Source organism: Apostichopus japonicus, chromosome 9, assembly GCF_037975245.1.
Source record: "Apostichopus japonicus isolate 1M-3 chromosome 9, ASM3797524v1, whole genome shotgun sequence".
Classification (NCBI taxonomy): Eukaryota; Metazoa; Echinodermata; class Holothuroidea; order Aspidochirotida; family Stichopodidae; genus Apostichopus; species Apostichopus japonicus.
Genome location: NC_092569.1, coordinates 24,085,708 through 24,106,668, shown reverse-complemented (window position 1 = coordinate 24,106,668; position 20,961 = coordinate 24,085,708). Strand labels below are relative to the sequence as shown.

Here is a 20,961-nt window from a genome sequence, read left to right as displayed (position 1 = left end):
TCCACGACCCCACCCTCCACGACCCCTCCCTCCCCGACCCCTCCCTCCCCAACCCCTCCCTCCCGACCCTCCCTCCCGACCCCTCTCTCTCCGACCCCTCCCCATTTTCTTTTTTTTACTTCCATGCAAGTACGGTATACTTACTCTCCTTCTCTCTATGCTTTCACGTGTCTACCCCGTCTCATCCCATTATTTTACTGAAAAGTCCGCTTCCAAAGCAAACCTTGAAATTCTCATTCAATGCACCCAGTAGAATATGGTCAAAGTGATTTAAAATCAATACCAATTTTACCAAAACTCTATTCCGGTATTCCTGAAATTAACGAGGAATCGTTTATAAATATGACAATTGGTTTCAGAGAACTGTGAATCTAAAATGTTGCATTTATCACTAATGGGATTTGCGGTTCTTCCGTCGTGATCTAGGACGACCCTTTTTTTTTTGAAATGTGAAGATGGCATTGGTGATAACAACTCTCAACAAAAAACACGTCATGCTTCGACTACGCTTATGTACATCTCCATTGACAAAAGCTCAGCCAATAGGATACCGTAATACGCTGACGTCATCGGAGCGGTTAGCGAACCTCGCGTGCTGTCGCGTGTGGGATGTTGGCAGGCAAACATATAGAAAAGTTCAGTTGCGCGGTTATGTTCAAATAAGGGAGACCTCGGCAGTATTTTCACAGAAGTAAAAGACACAGCCGTCTGCAAACCAGCTCAATTAACAAAACATTGTAAAAGTTAGGGAAAGTCATTGCTACTACAGACGACTCGAGAACAACTGCGGTGATTTGTGTTATACCTACTAAAAGACTTTTTTTTCATTTGTGGAGTAAAAAAATTAACACCAGTATGAATCCAATCACCTCTTTCGGAAAACGAGGGAAGGCTATTTTCAAGAAGCATTTAAGAAGGTATGTTTACTCTTCTGCGACAATTTAGCTGACTTTTTTAACCTGTTTTTTATCTTTATATTTTTTATCATTTACGATATATTTTTCCGGCATGGCAGAATCCTTTTCAATGATTCTGTCTTCCGTGTGGCCTATGATTAATCGATAAGGATTAAATACTTTTTTCATATAATTGCAGTTAGATAGTAATATTGGTCAAGCATTCCTATATTTCTACGTTATTTATTTATCTCGTGATTTCGTATATATGGTATACTCTTCATGTATAGGATATATCTGACTTTTCTATCGTTCCACTGACATTCTATAGCTAGCTACTGCATCGAAAGTCCGGGGAGATTACATCCTAAAAAGTACAGCCCTAATTGTGAACAGACCTCAATAATAGTTCATATTAACCATTGCAAAATTGAACCAATCAGGGCTCATAAACAGCAATATTTGAAACAACAACAAAAAACAAAAAGAATTTTCGTCCCTGCCATCACACACAATTGGAAGCTGCATTATTCTTACCTGACTCATGATCATAACAGCATTATCATATCATTTTTGATTTATAATCTTTTGCCCTCTATAGGCCTGCAGTACGTAAAGACATAACTAATTAAGAATATAAATCTCTTCTCATAACTGCTTAATCTATGAAAGCATTCCTAGCGTGGCATTTACTATCAACATAAAAACAGGCACAGTCTGCATTCCTTATATATTGCATATCTGTGCTGTATATGTTACTAGCTGTTGGTGAAGTACGTCCTATATAGTTAGGCCTATACCATAATATAGGCTAGCTGATGGTAATATAGTAAAGACTATATAAAGAGAGGAAGAGGCGCCTCAACATTTCTGTCATGCGATTTAGAGTACCCTCAATAATTTGTCACTGTATTCAACCGTCTTTTATTATCGCGGTTAACTTTTTTTATGATATGCGGATGAAGGGTGTGTGTATGATAAAAGCGGGCTGTGATGCGTATACCGTAGCTAACACTTTATATACCACATGTATATAATAGCCGGTAATATTTTTAAGTCACGTGACTGCGCGCAATGGTGCATTAAAGCTGCCCGTATGGCCTTCACTCAAGTTGAACCAAAATTCATTTGAATTACAATGTTTTAGTTTGTCTGATATTTCTCATCTTCATTATAAATCAAGGGCGTAGGAACCGGGGGGGGGGGCTGGGGGGCGCCAGCCCCCCAGTGAAAAATGTGGAGGGCGGAAGTATCATTCCGCCCCCCCCCCCCCCGCTTCGCAAGTCAGAAAACCCCTTTTTCATTTCCAAATGAGAAAAAAATCTCATTTGGAGCACCAAATTGCATCTAGGACCAGGTGAAAATGCAAAATTATATACAAAATGGAATGGGTGGGTTGAAGTGTACTATATTGCACCAAATTGCATCTGAGGCCACCTGGAAATGCAAAAAAATTCCTAAGGGGAGGGGGACACCCCCTCCCCTTAGACCCCTCCCCCAGGCCGGCCATCAGTCTTCAGCCCCCCCCCCCCCACTCAAAAGTACTTTCCTACGCCACTGTTATAAATTGACATTGGTTTACCTTATGGTTGTTATCTGTATACGGTATATCCATATGACACGCTTGTATCGATTGTTTTCTCCTTATATCTGTTGTTGTTGTTGCTGTAATTTATTATGTCGGCAATCTCTTTTCTGTTTGCTTAAAGTCTATCATGAAAAGGAATGAATTTTATCACTGGAACTGCCAACAACTCTATTCCATATCATATGTAGTTTCATGTGACAATGTTTACAACGATGACTAATGCTTACATGACAGGAGGAACATTAAAACGTTCAAATTTGGCCGACACAACGTTAGAAATCTCGGGATACAGTCGAAATTTCGACTTAGAAACCTCTGTATTGCTAATTCCTATGTCGTTTCTATCGAATTAAAATATATGCCTATTTATTATTATTATTATTATTATTATTATTATTTATCATCATTATTATTATGATTGTTATTATTATTATTATTAATTATTATTATTCTACTATTATAAATATTCTTCTTATTATTATTTTCATCTGAATATTTTGTTTGCTTTTGTAAATCATTGTCAGACGTCGGAATTCTGTTTCTGGACCTCCAAGTTACAACGATTGCAGTATTTATAACGAACCCCCACCACCATATACCGAATTCAACACCATTGCTGACCTCACCATGTACCCCGCTGCCCCTCCAGCTTACACCCCCAACGACCCAACCGCTCTTCTTCAAGAACGATTGCACCCCATCGAAAGAAACGAGGAGAGAAGAACTTCAAGACAATCAACAGGTGAGAAGAAAGTGTGTCAATTATAGTCAAAATATTAAACTGCTTTATTTGCGATGTTTTGAACGACATGTTGACATTTTAATTAGTCATGCACGTGATCACAGGTGTGCGCCTGTATATATAGAGAGCGCACGTATACCACTCCGCCAACATGTGTCTCTAATGGGCCTCATAATGTTGATCTATACTTATTCATAAGCTAATGCGTGTACACTAAAATACACATATCGTCAAAGGATACTTAAATTTTGAGATCAAAATTACCGTATATCTAAACTGTCGTTTAGTCTGTAATATAAAATACCGCCGGTACTGTACATGACTGTATACGATTTAAGATACCGAAAATTTGAGATATTTTGCATTCATTAAATTCCAGTCTACAACACGGTATGCCAGCCACGGTTTACATGCCTATACTATATGGAATCAGTGGTTTTAGTTACAACATTCCTATACTTTCTTTTCACTTTTAATATTCACGCAAAAACGTTACCTTTACTATAAGGATATCGACTGCACGTACTAAGCTTCCGGTAATAATACCTCTACAAGTTTTATTTTAGATCAGAGAGCTATTATCAAACTCTATGTACGAAACCTTCAAGTTTATAAGAGCAAGGAGAAAGAGCAGCCACAACAGCGATAGGAGTTATACCGTTTTCCTCGAATCTTACTTTCTGACTTCCTGTTTTCCCGTAACTCTTCACCTTACTGTTTATGTACTGATCTCTCTTGCATTGAAGTTTCGTTACCCCTGTGTCGTGAACTTGTGACGACGATTCGAAATCGATGTTAGTCAGCTTTTTGGGTCGTAAATTAAAACAAAATAGCACGGTGCCACTTGACAATCCTCATACACATTGCACGCACCAGTCCCAAATCTCAAGGTATACACGTTAATAACTGCGCATGAAAAGTAAAGTGTATACGAAGTTTATCGTACGATATAATAATGACAAAAATAACGATATTATCCATAATATATAACGATTGACATGATCTTCGTTGCTTTAAAATTAAAACTTGACATATGGCGGACAGTATTGTTACGGGTGCCATCGAGAGGGAGGGGAGGGGAGGGGGTTGGTATGGTTGAGTAACGGTAGCAAATTTCACCAATAGTTTGAATCATGAGCCTTAATTGGCTCGAATGGAATAAAAAGTAGGATATATAATCAAACGTGCAAAGAAAACAAAAATAAATAAATAAATAAGGAAGTGTTCATTAAAAGAAGGAGCTTGTTAATTAACAGGACCAAAACTTATATCCCGACACTCCTTCAAAATTACTTTCATCGCATCTTGCTATCGACAGATAAGAAATCTGGTTACGTTCTTTCTATTTTGTTTTTCTGTCGTGTCGTCTCTTCGTTAACGTTTCTCTTTTCTTTAATTATAACTTCCCGAGCGGCGCGGCCGTATATACTACCATACCGTAACACACATGTGGATATATAGCACGCACAGACCACTGCTCCAAATGAACTCTTACTCCCCGAGGCTAACAACTGTTTGCCTAAACTAAAACAGGATTAATTCTCTGATCCTTGGCTTTGTGAGAAAAGCCGAAAATTCAGTTTGGGTATAGTAATAGAAAGAGGGGGCGAGAAATGTTGCCTTTGGTTAAAAACTACTAATTAGATTGATGAAAACAAAAAAAAAAAGCTCTTGGGTGAAGTTAAACTATAGCTTGGCTTAGAACTTTGATTAGTTTGTGTCTTCTGAAAATAACGGGTGGTTTGACTTCCTTGTCGTACAATGCTTCGGGTTGTTTCTGTAAGACTAAACTCAGGCGACAAATTTTGTATAGAAGAACATTCGTCATTTTTTCCCTCTGTCTGTCTCACTCCCTCTCTCTTTTCTTATTTGTTTAAATTATGCTCGTGACCTGGAAATTGAAAATACAAAAGTGATTTTTTGTTATCATGATGGGTTCTTTTATTTTAATTTGTCACCTCGTGAAGCATGCATGCCATTAACACATGTAGGCTATATATATATAAAGGTCTATACGTATAATTTGAAATAATGATTAATATGACGGAGGGGCACTCTAGAGGTGCTAAGAGAAACAAAACCCGGAGGAATGCCTTAAATGAATGTCATTTTTAAGGTTCATCTACACTGAGGATTCACGAGATCTTTCTCCACTGGCCTAATTAAATGTAATCTCTGATTGTTGGAGAGACTTACTATGAATCATGTTCTGGATTTTTCATCTCATAACGATTTCAATTTTTTATTTCATAATAGGCTATATATATAGGCTATATATATAGGCTATATATAGGCTATATATATAGGCTACATATATATAGGCTATATATATAGGCTATATATATACTAATATATATATTAATATATATATATATTAATATATATTTATATCAAATAAGATTAGCCAGTACAGGTATATTTCCTATGTCCAAACTTTATGTGTCACTACGACGCTAAAGTTTGAGAGTTTTCATGAGGAACTATCAATCTTACTGGGGAATATTCAATCTTCCAAAAAATATTTCCATGGAAAACCTCGTGGCCGTAAGATTTTAACTTAAAGCAGCATTTTGCGTCCTTTTCTATGATTTTTCTCAACCTCACTGATTCCACTTTGCCATAACGACATACATAACTAGCTAATCTATTTATATTTTACTTCAAATGGTGGCATAAAAGTCGAAAAAATTGCAACTTTCAACTTTGTTGTTCTCCAAGATATTTTCCGTTGGGAACCCAATAAACCTCGCCCATAATATGAATATTTAAACACTACGAACGTCATTGACAGATACGTAATATAACACCACGCTTGATTTGTGTACAGTCTATATGGCAGTTGTACCAGGGAGTTGCATAACAACTCCCTGGTACAACCAACGCGAAGTCTTGAATCTATTTTTAGCAACGGCTCATAACTAAACCTGCATCTCTGATTGGTTGAATTCAAACTAGTGGGTTTGGCGGAATTGTATGCGATTAATTTTAACTGTGAAATTTGTCGAGGACACTCTTCTCATTTATCGACATAAATCGTTAATTACTCGCTAATTAACGCTCTTGGCAGGGTGAAACTTGGATGGTATCTTAGATTGCTGTTTTATGATTGATACATGTAAAAAAATCGATGCACATGTTAAAAAAGTGGAAAAAAGCGACCCAACGCAAAATGCTGCTTTAATGATTGTATCATTATTTAGGCCTATAAATTCCACCCATTTTTCTTCCAGATATTTTTTCAAATCCCGCGTAATTTTACTTTCACCACTTAATTTCCTCACCGACTAGTTTGCATTTTTCAAAAAAGGTGAAAAAGAGTTTGAATATTGCTTCACTTTTCCCCCAATTTTTTAGTGATTTTATTTGCGTATAGAAATCATTAGTTCTCGATGAATAATTTTACCTTTGTGATTTACTCGACCACACACAGACATATATATATTATAATGACATTGTCCAAGTATTGAAATTTGGTCGAATCACACCGGGAAATTGGTTTCAATTTTGAACGAAGGTGACGGTACCGATTGAAAATGTTGTATGAGCGCGGATCTGTTTAAATCAATTCTTTTGATATTGTATAGTGCACCGTCGACAATAGAGTTTAGCCCTATTATGTACCTTTCATTGCCCTGGGGTGTTAGGGGTAGAGCTAACAAAAGCCGTCTGATTGTTGTAAACATTAAATTATCGTTTCACTTTCTAGAAACTTGTGAAAAATGAAGGGATTTCTGTGAGTGGAAAATCAAGCAGAAATAATGAGATGATTCATATACTTGTGAAACTGATATGTTTCCGTTCGACAAAGGAAAGAAATGGAAAAAAAAATAACAATCCGCTAAAAGATTCAATATTTGAACAATTTTTCTTGTTGTTATATTTGTTTGATAAAAGTCGGGATGTGGTTGTGAATGTGGACGTATACGCTCGAGTTTGGTTAAACACTATACATGAAAAGACATTGTTGTCACTGTAGTGTGTACATCCGTTGATGAATGTGTGATGCATACACATCAACCACAGATGACAACTGTAGTAAAGGGGGGGGGGGGGGAGGGGTGATAATAAAGAATGAAAAAATAAAGAACAAATTAAAAAAAAACTCCTCTGGAACAAAGGTGTTATGTTGTAGTTCGTAAAGTGACGATGGCACGCTTAAAACAAAATTGGTGTTAATTAATTTCGCTGGTGCATTTTATTTATTCATGTTTATGTATTTTTGTATACATGTGAATAGTGCTTTGTTTATGGATACAAATCGATGTATAAAACACGTTTCTCAATATATGAAATATATTTACATCACAAGATGCCGTTTGAAGGAGAACGTATATTCCTTTGTTTACTTGTCTAATTATATATATTCTGAAATGAGTTATAATAGAGGAAATTACAGAAATTAATAACATACATAAAATTTCACTGCAAAAAGTGGTCCCAAACTGATATTTTGCAGACTTGTCCTTAGTCTGTACACGTATAGGTCTGCTCCTATTCCAGGAGAGTGTATCATACTCTTTGGTACTCGCCGCCCACATGAGTTTGTATACTCGTTCTCTATTTAGTCTGTGAACTTCGTTCTTATCTTATGTTACAGTATCTTCATCTTCGGATCAGCTTTGTCACCGATCTCCATCCTCATCACCGGAACTAAGGAGGCGTGGACTGGCAACCTCTGAACCCAAGAGTTGGACAGAATGCTTGAGATGGATCGCTCAATATTCATTAGAAAGTAACTTCAGGCAAGCAGTGCAACATTTTCACTCGATGGTAAGTGCACACAGACACAAGTCATATAGCGGCGTAAAAAATGATTATTCACATACAATTTTACATAACAATGAGCTACACATTAAATTCTTCAAATCGGAAAGTAATCTGTCGTTAAATCGCTTTAATTAGGTTATATATATATATAGCATAATATTTTAGAAATGTTTTGCAATTATGATGTAAGCATTTTTTTTTTCAAGTTGAGGATAAAATTGGAAACAATCCTGAACATTTGGGTATATATGGTTTAATGCGCGGACGATATTGTACATTAAGCATATAAACATTTCTACGTAACCGATTTGTCACATGATTGTGGTACGAGATGAGAAAGTTATTCACAACCTCAACGTTTGCAGAAACTCTGTTATGACTCAAATCTAGCTAAAATAAACTGCTAATCTGACAGTATCGTTTCCATGTCCAAACTGCTAAGCGATTCTTGTTTTACAGCAATGTCCTTTCCTGTATGGTGATTTTATTTTGTTCTTATATCGTCCGTAAATCTTTGAATATCTGTGTTAAAGATAAACGCCTAGTAAGTCTCAATATTACTGGCCTGTATACAGGGTTTATTATCATCATGGAGGCAATTACCACTTTAAAACTTTACGGTTTGAAGTGTTATTATACAAGGGAAGTGCTACATGACCTACTCCTCTATGCTTAATGTGAAACGCCGCATTCAGTTAGATTTTATGGATTGTTCTCACCGTCCTTGATAAGAATAAACCTAAACTATATCACCGTATACACAAGTCGTTTTCATTACCAAACGGATCTCCTCTATAGGCCTATACTTCCACACACACCAAAAACTCTAAATGTTTATAGGAAAAACATGCTAAAATACCGATAACTCTATATATACGCAATTATAAAGACGTCATCGGTGAATCGAGTCGAGACCTCATATGCATGCTTCCTTTCAAACCATACAAGCATAACCTTGAAAGGGGGTACTTCCCAAGTTCGTTAGTATACCGCGAAAAGAAAAGCTCTTGTCGGTCACCACAGCGGACCAATCGAAATGAGTCAGACGGACGTGTGGTTTATCAATGGTGGGAAACAATAGTAGGATTACAGACATTTCCCTCCGACGTCGCTGGCGTAGATTGGGTTAGTAAGATAAAAACAGTTCCTTTGAAATGGTGACTGTCGAACTCGAAAAAGTCACTGAACGACACAACTACACAGCTGTGGGCCAATGTTACTTTGAAAGCGAAGATGATTTATCTAACAGACGAAGAGAACAAGAAATTCGGTAGATGCATGCATCAAGATATTAATGAAAAAAATAATGAAGTTAATCCCCGTGGACTGAAACGACCTTGTTAAGTGCTGAAGACGTGTGGCTGTCATGTCTGTCACAGGCCTATATAGTACAACGACCGCAGTTATTATCGGGGTTAACGGGACTAAATCAAAGATGAATTGTTTCCAAGCTAAACCAACTCAATGACTGCGTTCCCCACAAAACAAACAATGACATTAAACAACTTATAACAGAAAAGAACTTCAACTAGTTTATCCAACCTCAATTACTTTCCCAGATTTGGAGACAAGAAAGGCCTTTTCATGGACAAATCGGTATTATAATGGAAGAATCGTTAAAACAAATGGTTTTTGCCAAAAGTAAACTAATAGGTCAACAACATTATGATACTTTCATATTTCCTTGATGTTCCGCACATCCTGGTGAAAATGTTTTTACCGAGACAAAATCATCAATTTGATATTAACAAGAAAATGTCACATAGATTTGGCCTTATCAGAATCGCGCTTCAAACATGTCTAAATCAGCTTTTCGATTGATCTGTTTTTTTGTTATCTTTTTTTATTTATATAAATATGTTATAATTCTTCAGCGCCAGTCGACACTACAATCCTAGATAGCGTACACAAATTCAACTGGACTTTTGAGAAAGAGGGTGTAACTGGCGACCCAAAACTATTTTTATCATTTGGTGAAGTTCATATTCCATATCATAACTGTAAGAGGAACTGTCAAAATACGTAGATATGTATAGTCAATGACAATATTATACCCTATACAATGTGACGTACGTTATACAATATTTATGGAAACTAAGGTCAAGTTCCTGGAACTTTAGGAATATATTTGATATCATGTAAAGAATAAGGAACTTAAACAAACGTAAACGGGGAAACATGAAACCATGTGAGATATTCTAATACTTTGTAAAATGATATTTGAAAAGGTTCACCTTTTGCGGGTTGACAATAATTCGAGAATAGTGTATGGGTACCCGCAGGACTATATTGAATGGTGTAACTAAATAGGTCAGAAGTGTTTTGTTGTGACGTTGGAGGGCTTGTCTGTTTCTAGATTTACATACATCTGTAAACAAGCAAGACAAAAAGACAACGACATTGATAAAGGATACGAAATCATTGCATGACGCAATGAGCTTATAGCTTTCCTATACGCTCCATGTAGCCTACCATTGTGGGCAGAGTTCAGTGTATATAGGCATATATGTCACCTTTCAAAGTTGTTGTTGTAATAAATACAGTAACATTTGTGTAACACCGGCTCTATGCTACCTTCGTGACGTCACTTCTTGTCCTCGATTTTACCATCATGCAGAAACCTTAAAACTGTAATATCACCTAATGTGAGACTTGGGACGGTGTATTAACCTGACAATCTTTGTTATAAATTAACCTCGAGTTCGTTGGAACCTTGTCCTGCCACGTCTCGGTTTGTGTAGGCATTAATAAGGCATCATTATCGGCACATCACTTTAATATTAGACAAGTATACAATCATTATCACCTCGATATATTTCAATAATATATAATAATAATAATTATAATAATAAGAAGAAGAAGAATAAGAATAAGAATAAGAATAATAATAATAATAATAATAATTATAATAATAATAAGAAGAAGAATAATAATAATAATAATAATAATAATAATAATAATAATAATAATAATAATAATAATAATAATAATAATAATAATTATAATAATAATAATAAGAAGAAGAAGAATAAGAATAATAATAATAAGATTAATAAGAATAATAATAATATATTCCTTTAAGGTAAGGTACACTCTTTACAGACGGACCATTAGTCGGATTTGTTAGTCTAACGTTACACATTTTAGTACACAACCATTACATAAGCTCTTCAACGGCAGCGGCATCAAATCAATTAGAAAGCGTCAATTTTTCGGTGATATATTTTCAACTTTTCACTTCGTTTGCACATTTGAAATGGAAGGCATATCGGGTTTCTTCCTTTTTGGTGCCCTAATTTTTAAACCTAACTATCCGAAGAATACGAAGAGGGAAGGGTTGTTAGAATTAATGGATTAAGGTGACTATTTATGATTTTTTGAGCTGAACTCCGGTATTTACAGCATCTTACACATTTAAAGTTGACATTGATTCAAGCAGACGTTTCGTCAAGCAGACGTTTGTGATTTTTTGGCAACAATTTTACCAATCCTTTCCAGTGACTTCTCAAAATAAGGTAAATAATAATCACACTGGTTAAGACAACCACATTGCTTTTTCTCCGCCAAGTAAATGTTAACGATTTAATCTGATTTTATCATCAACACGCACGTCCTTTTGAGCGGAACTCTACACGTTAGTATATTAATCACATTTAAAAGGCAAATCGAAAACTTTCGATGTTATTTTTCCATTTCGGTTATGGCTTTTTTTTTAAATTTATTTGGCATTATCTAGCATAAAACTTGAATGTCATTGCTGTGGTACTTTGTTATCATAAAATCATCGTGAACAACCCGAGTCAAAACAGATTCAAATGTGCAGTTTAAACAACATTTTTGCTGCATTAAAAAACCTGTAATTATGTTAGATTTTCTCATATTTGAACAAAAAATATTAATATCAAGCTAAACCAATATCAATGGAACCAACTTCCCTTAAAAATCAGAAAAACATCTACTCTCTCTAACTTTAAGAAGAGCATAAAATCCCACTTAATGACAAAAGCTTTTATATGATCTTGTACCATTAACTTTTTCGTCTGTCATTGTTTTGTATTATTCTGTATTATTTGTATCATTTCTAATTGTCAATTGCGCCATGAACATTCTTTGAGTGGTATGTGCGCATTATAAGTCTTATTATTATTATTATTATTAATGTATAGAATATTATTTTCTCTAATGTATAAACCAATTGATTAAATTAACAACAGGTATTGGATCATCTTTATTTAACAGTGTTAATATATTTGTAACAGTAAGTTTAGAAATTGCAAAGAAATAAAAAAAAAATTGTTTTAAACAGTCATAATTCCTCAGTCAGTATTCTGGTCTATTATACTTATTGTTAACGGTTATAATGTTTTAAGGCCAAAATAAACCTGGATATAGCTAGGCCTAGGAGACTGGCTTACTCATTTATTGTATATTATACCTATAACCTATACCTATCGACACTGGAACTGCCTACCCTCAGAAAAAGATGGGCAAATATTTTACCCAAAACTGGGTACGTGATGTGTATACAACCAAGGTTGAATTAACCCCCCCCCCCCTCAAAAAAGGGGGGGATACCAAAATTGAGACAGTTTTACCAATTTAATTGCCAATAGCCAAGGTGCAGTGTTGGGTTAAAAAAAATCAATTCCAAAGCTTTTTTTAGAGTGAATCTAAATAATTAATTTGTCAAATAATTAATTTAATCAAACCTTCGTATATTACGATTGTTTCATATAATTTTAAGAGGTCGCGTGACAACAGAAAGTATCGGTCGTGGTAGCCTGAAGTTCATTTTTTGCAAAACGTATGACTTGCAAGACATCAATGACGTCACATATTAGGCCATATCCAAAGGAAAATATCGCTACTTAGCATATCAGTGAGTTAAAGTTATTTGTTCCAATGTCATTTCCAAAAAGCTTAAATCAACCTCCCACGACTTACTTAAGTGATGTAGCAGGTGGCTCATTCTAAAATTTACCTCAGTCTCGAAATTTCCTGAAAATGTGAGCATGCGCAATCATACATTAGGAAAAGTAAACCTAAAAGTACTACAGTGATCATCATGTTTGGCGCCTTAGATGCAAAAAATAAAACTTTCGAATTTAACAACACCTTAATTCAATCAAAATCTTTTCCTTGCCCTCGGGGTTCAGATATATCATCGGTTTAAACCCCATATCGTGACTCATAACAAAAATCAACTTACAGTAGGCTACATCATCATAGCCAAATACATATCAGTAGGCCTATAGGCCTACTAAATATATAACCAGGGATCTAACACGAGAGGAACCCTCATGAATATTTTGTGAAAGAGATAACATTGTAGCTTTATCAGGTCGCATCAATCATGGAACGAGCCTTATATGGTTCTCCATGCCCACATGTGCATAGATCCGTCACTCAGCCTAGCTAATTAATTACACACTCTGGCATACGCTTCGGTGACTGTTGTGTGTACAGAACCGTATCCACCAGCCTAAATTACAGACTATACGTTCGTTAAAAACAAAAGGAAATACAGATCACGTAGATGACTCACGTATGCTACATACACTGTGCAGATGTGCATATTAGATTCATTCCTTTAGTATTATAAGCTTCTAGTTTGAAGATGCAGTGAGAGACTGTCGACAATAAGTCATTAAAATACTTGTCAATTTTACCACCAACAAAATTAACCTTCTCACACACCGAGATATTACCGTCTGTGACTTGGGACTCTATATCACCAAGGGAACCATACATAGAACGCCAATTCGGACAGAAAATTTTAATTGTTTGACAAGTCAATTCGATCAGTTTCATCATATGCTTTTGTATTTCTATTTTAGTTTCTTATTTTTTCTTTCTTACTATTTTTTTATTTTTAGTATTCTTCTTATTTATTTCTCCTTATGGCTTCTTTGGGTTTTTTTTTTCTTTCTCACTGTCTGAGATAGTTTTAATCTCTTGCAGTTAGTCACAAATGAATATGATTCGGCGGTGAGGTCAAATAAAAAAGGAGTATATAAATTGCAACGGTAAAGACGATACGCGTATTGCTTTACAGTATAGCATATATCTTAAGCCTAACCTTCCATTCGCTCGGTCGCACTTTAGTTTCAAGTTTTGAAATTCAAAATTGATGACGATAATTCTTTTAGTTTTTATGATTTTGTGTCGTTTCTTGTTAGCTGATATTTTATTTACAAGGCAAAAACTATACACAGAATATAATGAAGGTGCCTATCAATGATGAGATTTTAATGAGATCATAAAGAATATTTGTATATTTCATATCGATACATATATTAACATAAAATTGGATTGCAGTTGTCAGGAAGTTGATTTAATACGGTAGAATGAGTGACTGATCCTTTCTCTATAATCAGTAATTCTATATTAATGTGAAACTGTAGGTAGTTTTACCCAGTATAACTGAATAGATTTGTGAAGTACGTATAGGGTGGGTCAATTTCCAAATATATTTCAATATCAATTGCATTGATATCACGGGGAGGCTTAGTAGGCCTATACAATATGTTGTAAGTTTCAACACATAGAGACTATAGCACCAGCTAAAAAGCTTGACTCATAGTGAGTCCTTAAATTCGTACTCGACTGATTAGATAATTATTTAACTACTCGTATACCCACTATATTAATCGCCCTTGTACGACTTAACACGCGTGCTTGTATACACTCTGTGCTATTTTTTAATATATGATACATACACTAGTGTAAGATTAACATTGCAATGAAGTACCCATATTTTGCGGTTACACCTTGTACTAAATTTCAAAGAGAATTGTACTTGTGCTCAATATATTAATGTTGTTGTACTCATAGTATGTCTGCCTATATGCGCAAAACGATCTCGTCACAGAGGTATACCCACAGCCCTACTTTGCATATAAGGAATTCAGGGGAAGGGGCGGGGTTAGGGGAGGCATTGTTACCACTGATATCGTTATTAACCAAGTTTTAACTACATTTGTCAAGGAAATTGCCCGCCCGTGGCTTCGGCCCTTACGATATGAGAACAATTCATTTAATTTTTTAATTTTTGTTTTGTTTTTAGGTCCAAAGAGCGCTACGCATTAAACAAAGGCAAGAACATACAGATGCATTCTTGCTGAACCTCGACACGGTCCCCTGTAAACCGCCATCTTCGTTGGCAAGGCAACAGTGGGAGGAGATGGTGTTTGGACTAGGCTTTGAAATACCTCGGTGCCACCTCGACCAAGGTCAAAGTTCAGCTGAAAGTCTACCTGATTACGTCATTGTACCAGCCAGATGTAACAACACAGAGCTCGTACTTTATACAATCATCTTTCAAGGAATTCTAGGTAATCGAACGATTCATACCGTAAATGTCTTAATTTTAACCTACAGAGTCTTAGCTAAGTTCCATGACACGATATATAGGGCACGGAATGTATTTATATTTTTTAGCTTGGTTTATAATGTAACAATGTCGTTTCACATTGTGTTGTTTTAATGGCCTGAAGCAAACGAAGTCACGTGTACCGTTACAGTAAAACCGATCGATGGTCAACAAAGGCCACAGAGAATTTCGCTTTAGAATGATTTGTATATATGATGACGTCATTAGCTTACATCATCATTATTTGACCTTCATCATTTTTTCCGCATTATACCAAACAATATATAAATAAATATATAAAAAAATGGGACGATCTAGGAATGAGAATGTTATATGATTTCGTATCTTACTTTATTTAATGTTATGTTTTTATTTTTACTCTTTATATAGGCCTTATTTTACTTTATCGTTTGTTTTACAGAACTGCCTTTCAACATCTTTCGTATGATAGCATACATCCGCAAAGACGAGATGGATCAAATACTTTATCTGGTAAGAGGGAACCTCTGATCGGGCCTGACGGGTGTGACGGGTCAGGGGATAACAGCTCCCGGGCCCCAGGGGACAGTTATGGGGGATCGGGGGAAATATGGGATGAATTGAGTATAACAGAAAAGATTTTTCCCTGTTGTGTTTTGTTTACGTATCCGAAAAAAAAAATTGCGTGAGTGGATTGATTTCGACTCCATATACATGCTTACTGCCACCTCAAACGACACGCGTGTTAAGGAAACAGAGGACGCTATTCATGTATCATTAAGTTTCAGGGGTGTGTAAACGGTCATTCTTAGACGCGAACAACACATCAGTCAACCGTCTTTATCTACCATTGCAACATAATATATTACCCACTGATCACATCCGATATAGTGACACTTTAGCTATATTTTGTAGTGTCCAATATTTTGATAAAATGTTTAAAACAGCAATTGTGTAATGATTCCGACGCATTTGCATTTGCCGTTGCAGTCGATTCGCCCGTCAGACATTAATGTCAGTCTATAGTGACGTCAAAGAGTATACCACGCACTTTGCGAATCTTTAAAGGGGCTACACAATGAATCCAGTCAAGCAATTAATGTCAGACGCCCTCTATTTTTCTCCAACTTCTGATTCCGTCTGATTCCGTGTTGTACCACGCCGTTACTAAATTGTGATCGTCTCTTTGTTTTTATATAGTTATCGTTTGTCGTCAGTCATCCCGACCATCACAGTCTACCGAAGGATGATTACCTTCTCCAACCAGTCTGGGACCTCCATCGAAGGCCCGGTTGCCTGCTACGAGAGATGGGCTTCCAAGAAGCTTACCACTCGGACGGGAGGCGGTCCGTATTATTCCCGAGGACGGAGGTGAAACGACAACAGGTTCAACTCGTCACCGATATTCTTCGTACGTTTCAATATGGCGACACCACCAGAGTCATTCTGGTCTGAAATGATACGACCACGTGGTCGTGATCAGCATAGAAAGTCTTCCTTTACAGACGTGACGGTAGATGACGTAATTCGTGACGTCGATCGTGACGTCAATAAAACAAATCCATACATCTTTCCAGTTTTCTATAGATTGCTCCAAATGCATTGCACGCAAATTGTGTACACATTATGGACCTCCGTAGAGACCAACTTTAAAAGGATATTTCTTACAAAGAGGTAACCGATATGAAATTAAAATAAAGAAGTCTTCGTGTTTTGTAAGGTCAAAGGTCAAGAGAACCCTTGACTTTGTGGAATTTCTTCTCGTAATTGCATTAATATCTGAATGAGTTTATTACACAGAATCAGTCTTCCATTGAACCTGTCACTTTTGAACCGTTCAATCAGCGCATGGGTTTTGATATGCAATATACATACAGTAATATATATCCACAGAGGTAAAGGGCTGGTAATGGTGTGCAGGGGAATTGATACTTTCAACATCATGTACCTCTATCGCTCTTGGTGAAAGACTCTGTCCCAAAAATATGCATCCTTAATAATTATATTTCAAAGCTGTAATGAGTCGCATCATCTTGAGGTCCATTTTGGTAGTTAACAATAATTGTCCTGACTTGAGCCGAGTCTGTAAACTCGACTCACTGTCTTATATCTATATGAGAGGGGGATGGAGGGGGGGGGGGAGGTTGACGAACTTGTTCGAGTCATGTCAGTTTTGAAATTGAATGCATCGAGACATCACGACCCGTTGAAACACTGTTAGATTGTATCTTTCCTTGGTAACCAAGTCGTTCATGTCATGTATGTTTATCCAGTGACCCGTATAGATTCATGTTTATTCAGTGACTCGTAGAGTAATGTTTATTCAGTGACCCGCAGATTCATGTTTAACTTTCACTATAACCTTGTAGAGGATTAGGAAAAAGAAGAGATCCCTGCAAAAAAAAGACGAAAGATGAGTGAAGTATGCAAACTTATACCAATGTTCGTGCATTGCGATGTGACAGCACATATTTAATCTGGTATATTGCTGTCGTAATATATCGTAAGCGGTTATTTCGTTATATGTGGGAAAATGTGAAAGTATAGGCCATCATTGTTGGCGCAGTATATATATATATTGCTTAAGACAATAATATAGCATTTGGAATGGTTTCCTTGTTTTCTAGATATATTAATAAGATATCATTGAAGATCAAAGTCAGAATAACTGTGAATTTTTTAACATTTTATTTAAAACTTATAGTTACAAATTGTTTTAAAAAAAAAATTATAATAGTTAGTTTGCCAAAGTGTCCTTCATATACTTCAAATTATTGCTTCGCTCCTCCGCCCACCCGCCAACTCTTCCTCAAATCGATGAGAGATATCGGGTTGGAAGATCGGGTACACGTTGTCAGTCCGACACGTTTTCAGTCCGAAAATATAATACACGTTTTCAGTCCGAAAAAACGAGTTTTCAGTCCGACAAGTTTTCAGTCCGAAAATAAAATACACGTTCTCAGTCCGAAAAAACGAGTTTTCAGTCCGACACGTTTTCAGTCCGAAAATAAAAATTCACGTTTTCAGTCCGAAAATAAAATTCACGTTTTCAGTCCGAAAATGAAATACACGTTTTCAGTCCGAAAATGAGAAACACGTTTTCAGTTATGGAATGAAAGCAGTTTTAATGCCATAATATCACCAATAAACGAACTGATAGTAAAAAAATCGATTGAATCTTTTGTATTAAGTCTCACATCACCGGCCTCAACAAAGACTTGGGACCCCTTAACAACTATCAGTTCTACAAACATATATAATCCGTTCTTCGCTCCTTAATCAGCTTCCTGTATAGTCATGGTTTGTTTGGTTCTAATTCCATCAATGCAATTTACACTTTAAACCTAGCGTCATACTTTCATTGTGTTTCATTTTGTACTTTTCATTCAACTACCAATATTGCTGACGAAGGTCCCAGGGGGACCGAAAATTCCAATATATTTTTTAAAACTTAACTCCTTATTTTGTCAATTATGAGTAAATACGAAAGATTCAATCGATATCTTTACTATCAGTTCGGGATTTCACATTTTATTTGTGATATTATGGCATTAAAACTGCTTTCACTCCCCAACTGAAAACATTTTCGGACTGAAAACGTGTATTTTATTTTCGGACTGAAAACGTGTATTTCATTTTCGGACTGAAAACGTGTATTTCATTTTCGGACTGAAAACGTGTATTTTATTTTCGGACTGAAAACTTGTCGGACTGAAAACTTGTCGGACTGAGGGGTGTACCCCGGAAGATCCCCTTCCATTGGCCACCCACATGCACCTTACATTTCTATGTAGTGTATTTAACTCTTTTAAATCTGATAAACTAAGGATGAACTTTATACAGCACAATGTATAACGCTATGAAAGTTCTTGTTTTATAAAAGCCTTCAACTGCACATGTGCGTCCTCGTTCCTGTACCTTCATAAAGCGTGGATTTGATTAACATGCACCTCTAGTAATCGCTGCTGATTGAAACCTTAATCTACTATATATGGGATGGGGTGGTGGGGCGAGGGGCGAGGGGAGGAGAGGGAGGAGAGAGGGGAAGATTGGGTATTAACATAGACATAGAGATAGGTGTTGTTTCTCTCAGACCATTAAATGAGAGATGGAGAGGTTAGTGTCTGAACAGGGTGAAGAAAACTATAGATGCGTTTATCTTCATTTTTATTTACTGCTTGATTTTAATTTTCAAGATAGTGCCTTTAACTTGTTATAATGACTGCTTGTCTTGTTATGTTTATTTAAGTTTATATATTTCTACCTGAATACAATACTATCACACACTCACACACACATGTTTGTATTACATTCAGACCGAGGACCCCATTGTATTTTCCATTGTTCAAATCCACGTACCTTAACCTTAACAATGCTACATACAATAGAATTCTTCCGAGGACGTGGTGATTCTCTAGAAACCACAACCGAGGACCTGAAATTCTTTTGTTCAAGTCCTCGGTCAGAATAGAAAAAAAGTGCACGCTCTGACATCCCCGTGGCTGATCCTGCACCACGAAAATGCTTCCAAAACGAATTCGAAATTTACTTAATTTTACGTAAGTTTTGATTTTCAATACAAGAATGATGATTTTCTATTCTTATATAGCTATCCAGGTGGTAAAATTGATTCCATTTATCGTGAATTGTTTAATTATAGGAAACTGCTTTGTTCCTACTGGAAAAAAATTAAAGAAAAGTGACGTCACTGGTTATGACCTTATTTGAATAAATTTGCATAATAAGTGCAATGAAGTAAGTTTAAGTTTATTTTGTACATACACGTGTAATTTATTTCATAAACTATTTAAGATCTTTCTTTAAATAAATTGTACTGTAAAACAATCATTCACGTGACTTTCGTCACAAACAATGATATTTTTTAATAAATCTTTCATACAATCTGGTTCACATTGACCTGTAACGTGGAACCCATATTTATTATCAATACTGTCATTTATGAATATTAAATACACTTTGTATATTCTACTGTAGAAAGCGTTTCTTATGAGCTCATACAATAATGTAAAAAAAGTAAACACTTTAAAAGAATAACATCCTTTGAAAAGTCATACTTAATTCTCTTTTCCTTTTTATTGTTGGTTTTGCACATTTGATACATTTTGCTTTAAATTACTTGAAAGTAGAGTCGTAGTTCCCTACCCAGCCGTGGGTCACATGATCACATGATATGTGGGCTTTACCCCCCCCCCTCCCCCTACCATTCTGTTGTATTGTACTCCCACCAAGTGGAATTCTACTTGCACTCAGTCATACCCATGCTGTTGTACTTGTACTCATACCAAGGGGATTTCTACTTTCACTCATACCCATGCTGTTGTACTTGTACTCATACCAAGGGGAATTCTACTTGCACTCATACCCATGCTGTTGTAGTTGTACTCATACCAAGGAGAAGTCTACTTGCACTCATACCCATGCTGTTGTACTTGTACTCATACCAAGGGGAATTCTACTTGCACTCAGTCATACCCATGCTGTTGTACTTGTACTCATACCAAGGAGAATACTACTTGCACTCATACCCATGCTGTTGTACTTGTACTCATACCAAGGGGAATTCTACTTGCACTCAGTCATACCCATGCTGTTGTAC

The 20,961-nt window shown here is 36.1% G+C and overlaps 1 protein-coding gene across 1 annotated transcript; it reads left to right on the top strand.

Annotated features, from left to right (window-relative positions):
• The first annotated feature begins 627 nt into the window (after nucleotides 1–627).
• Nucleotides 628–19,335, top strand: LOC139973526 (uncharacterized). The gene is made up of 6 exons (XM_071980263.1): nucleotides 628–917; nucleotides 3,009–3,226; nucleotides 7,824–7,996; nucleotides 15,060–15,327; nucleotides 15,787–15,857; nucleotides 16,545–19,335. Exons 1-6 carry the CDS (start codon nucleotides 856–858, stop codon nucleotides 16,797–16,799), a joined length of 1,047 nt encoding a protein of 348 aa, XP_071836364.1. The 5' UTR covers nucleotides 628–855; the 3' UTR covers nucleotides 16,800–19,335.
• The last annotated feature ends 1,626 nt before the right edge of the window (nucleotides 19,336–20,961 follow it).

What these genes read in the sequence shown, in the direction of transcription:
- LOC139973526 (XM_071980263.1), top strand. Translation starts at nt 856, where the DNA reads ATGAATCCAATCACCTCTTTCGGAAAACGAGGGAAGGCTATTTTCAAG. An exon ending in AACTTCAAGACAATCAACAG is followed by an intron (nt 3,227 to 7,823) that starts GTGAGAAGAAAG and finishes CTTATGTTACAG; the next exon opens with TATCTTCATCTTCGGATCAG. An exon ending in TGGATCAAATACTTTATCTG is followed by an intron (nt 15,858 to 16,544) that starts GTAAGAGGGAAC and finishes GTTTTTATATAG; the next exon opens with TTATCGTTTGTCGTCAGTCA.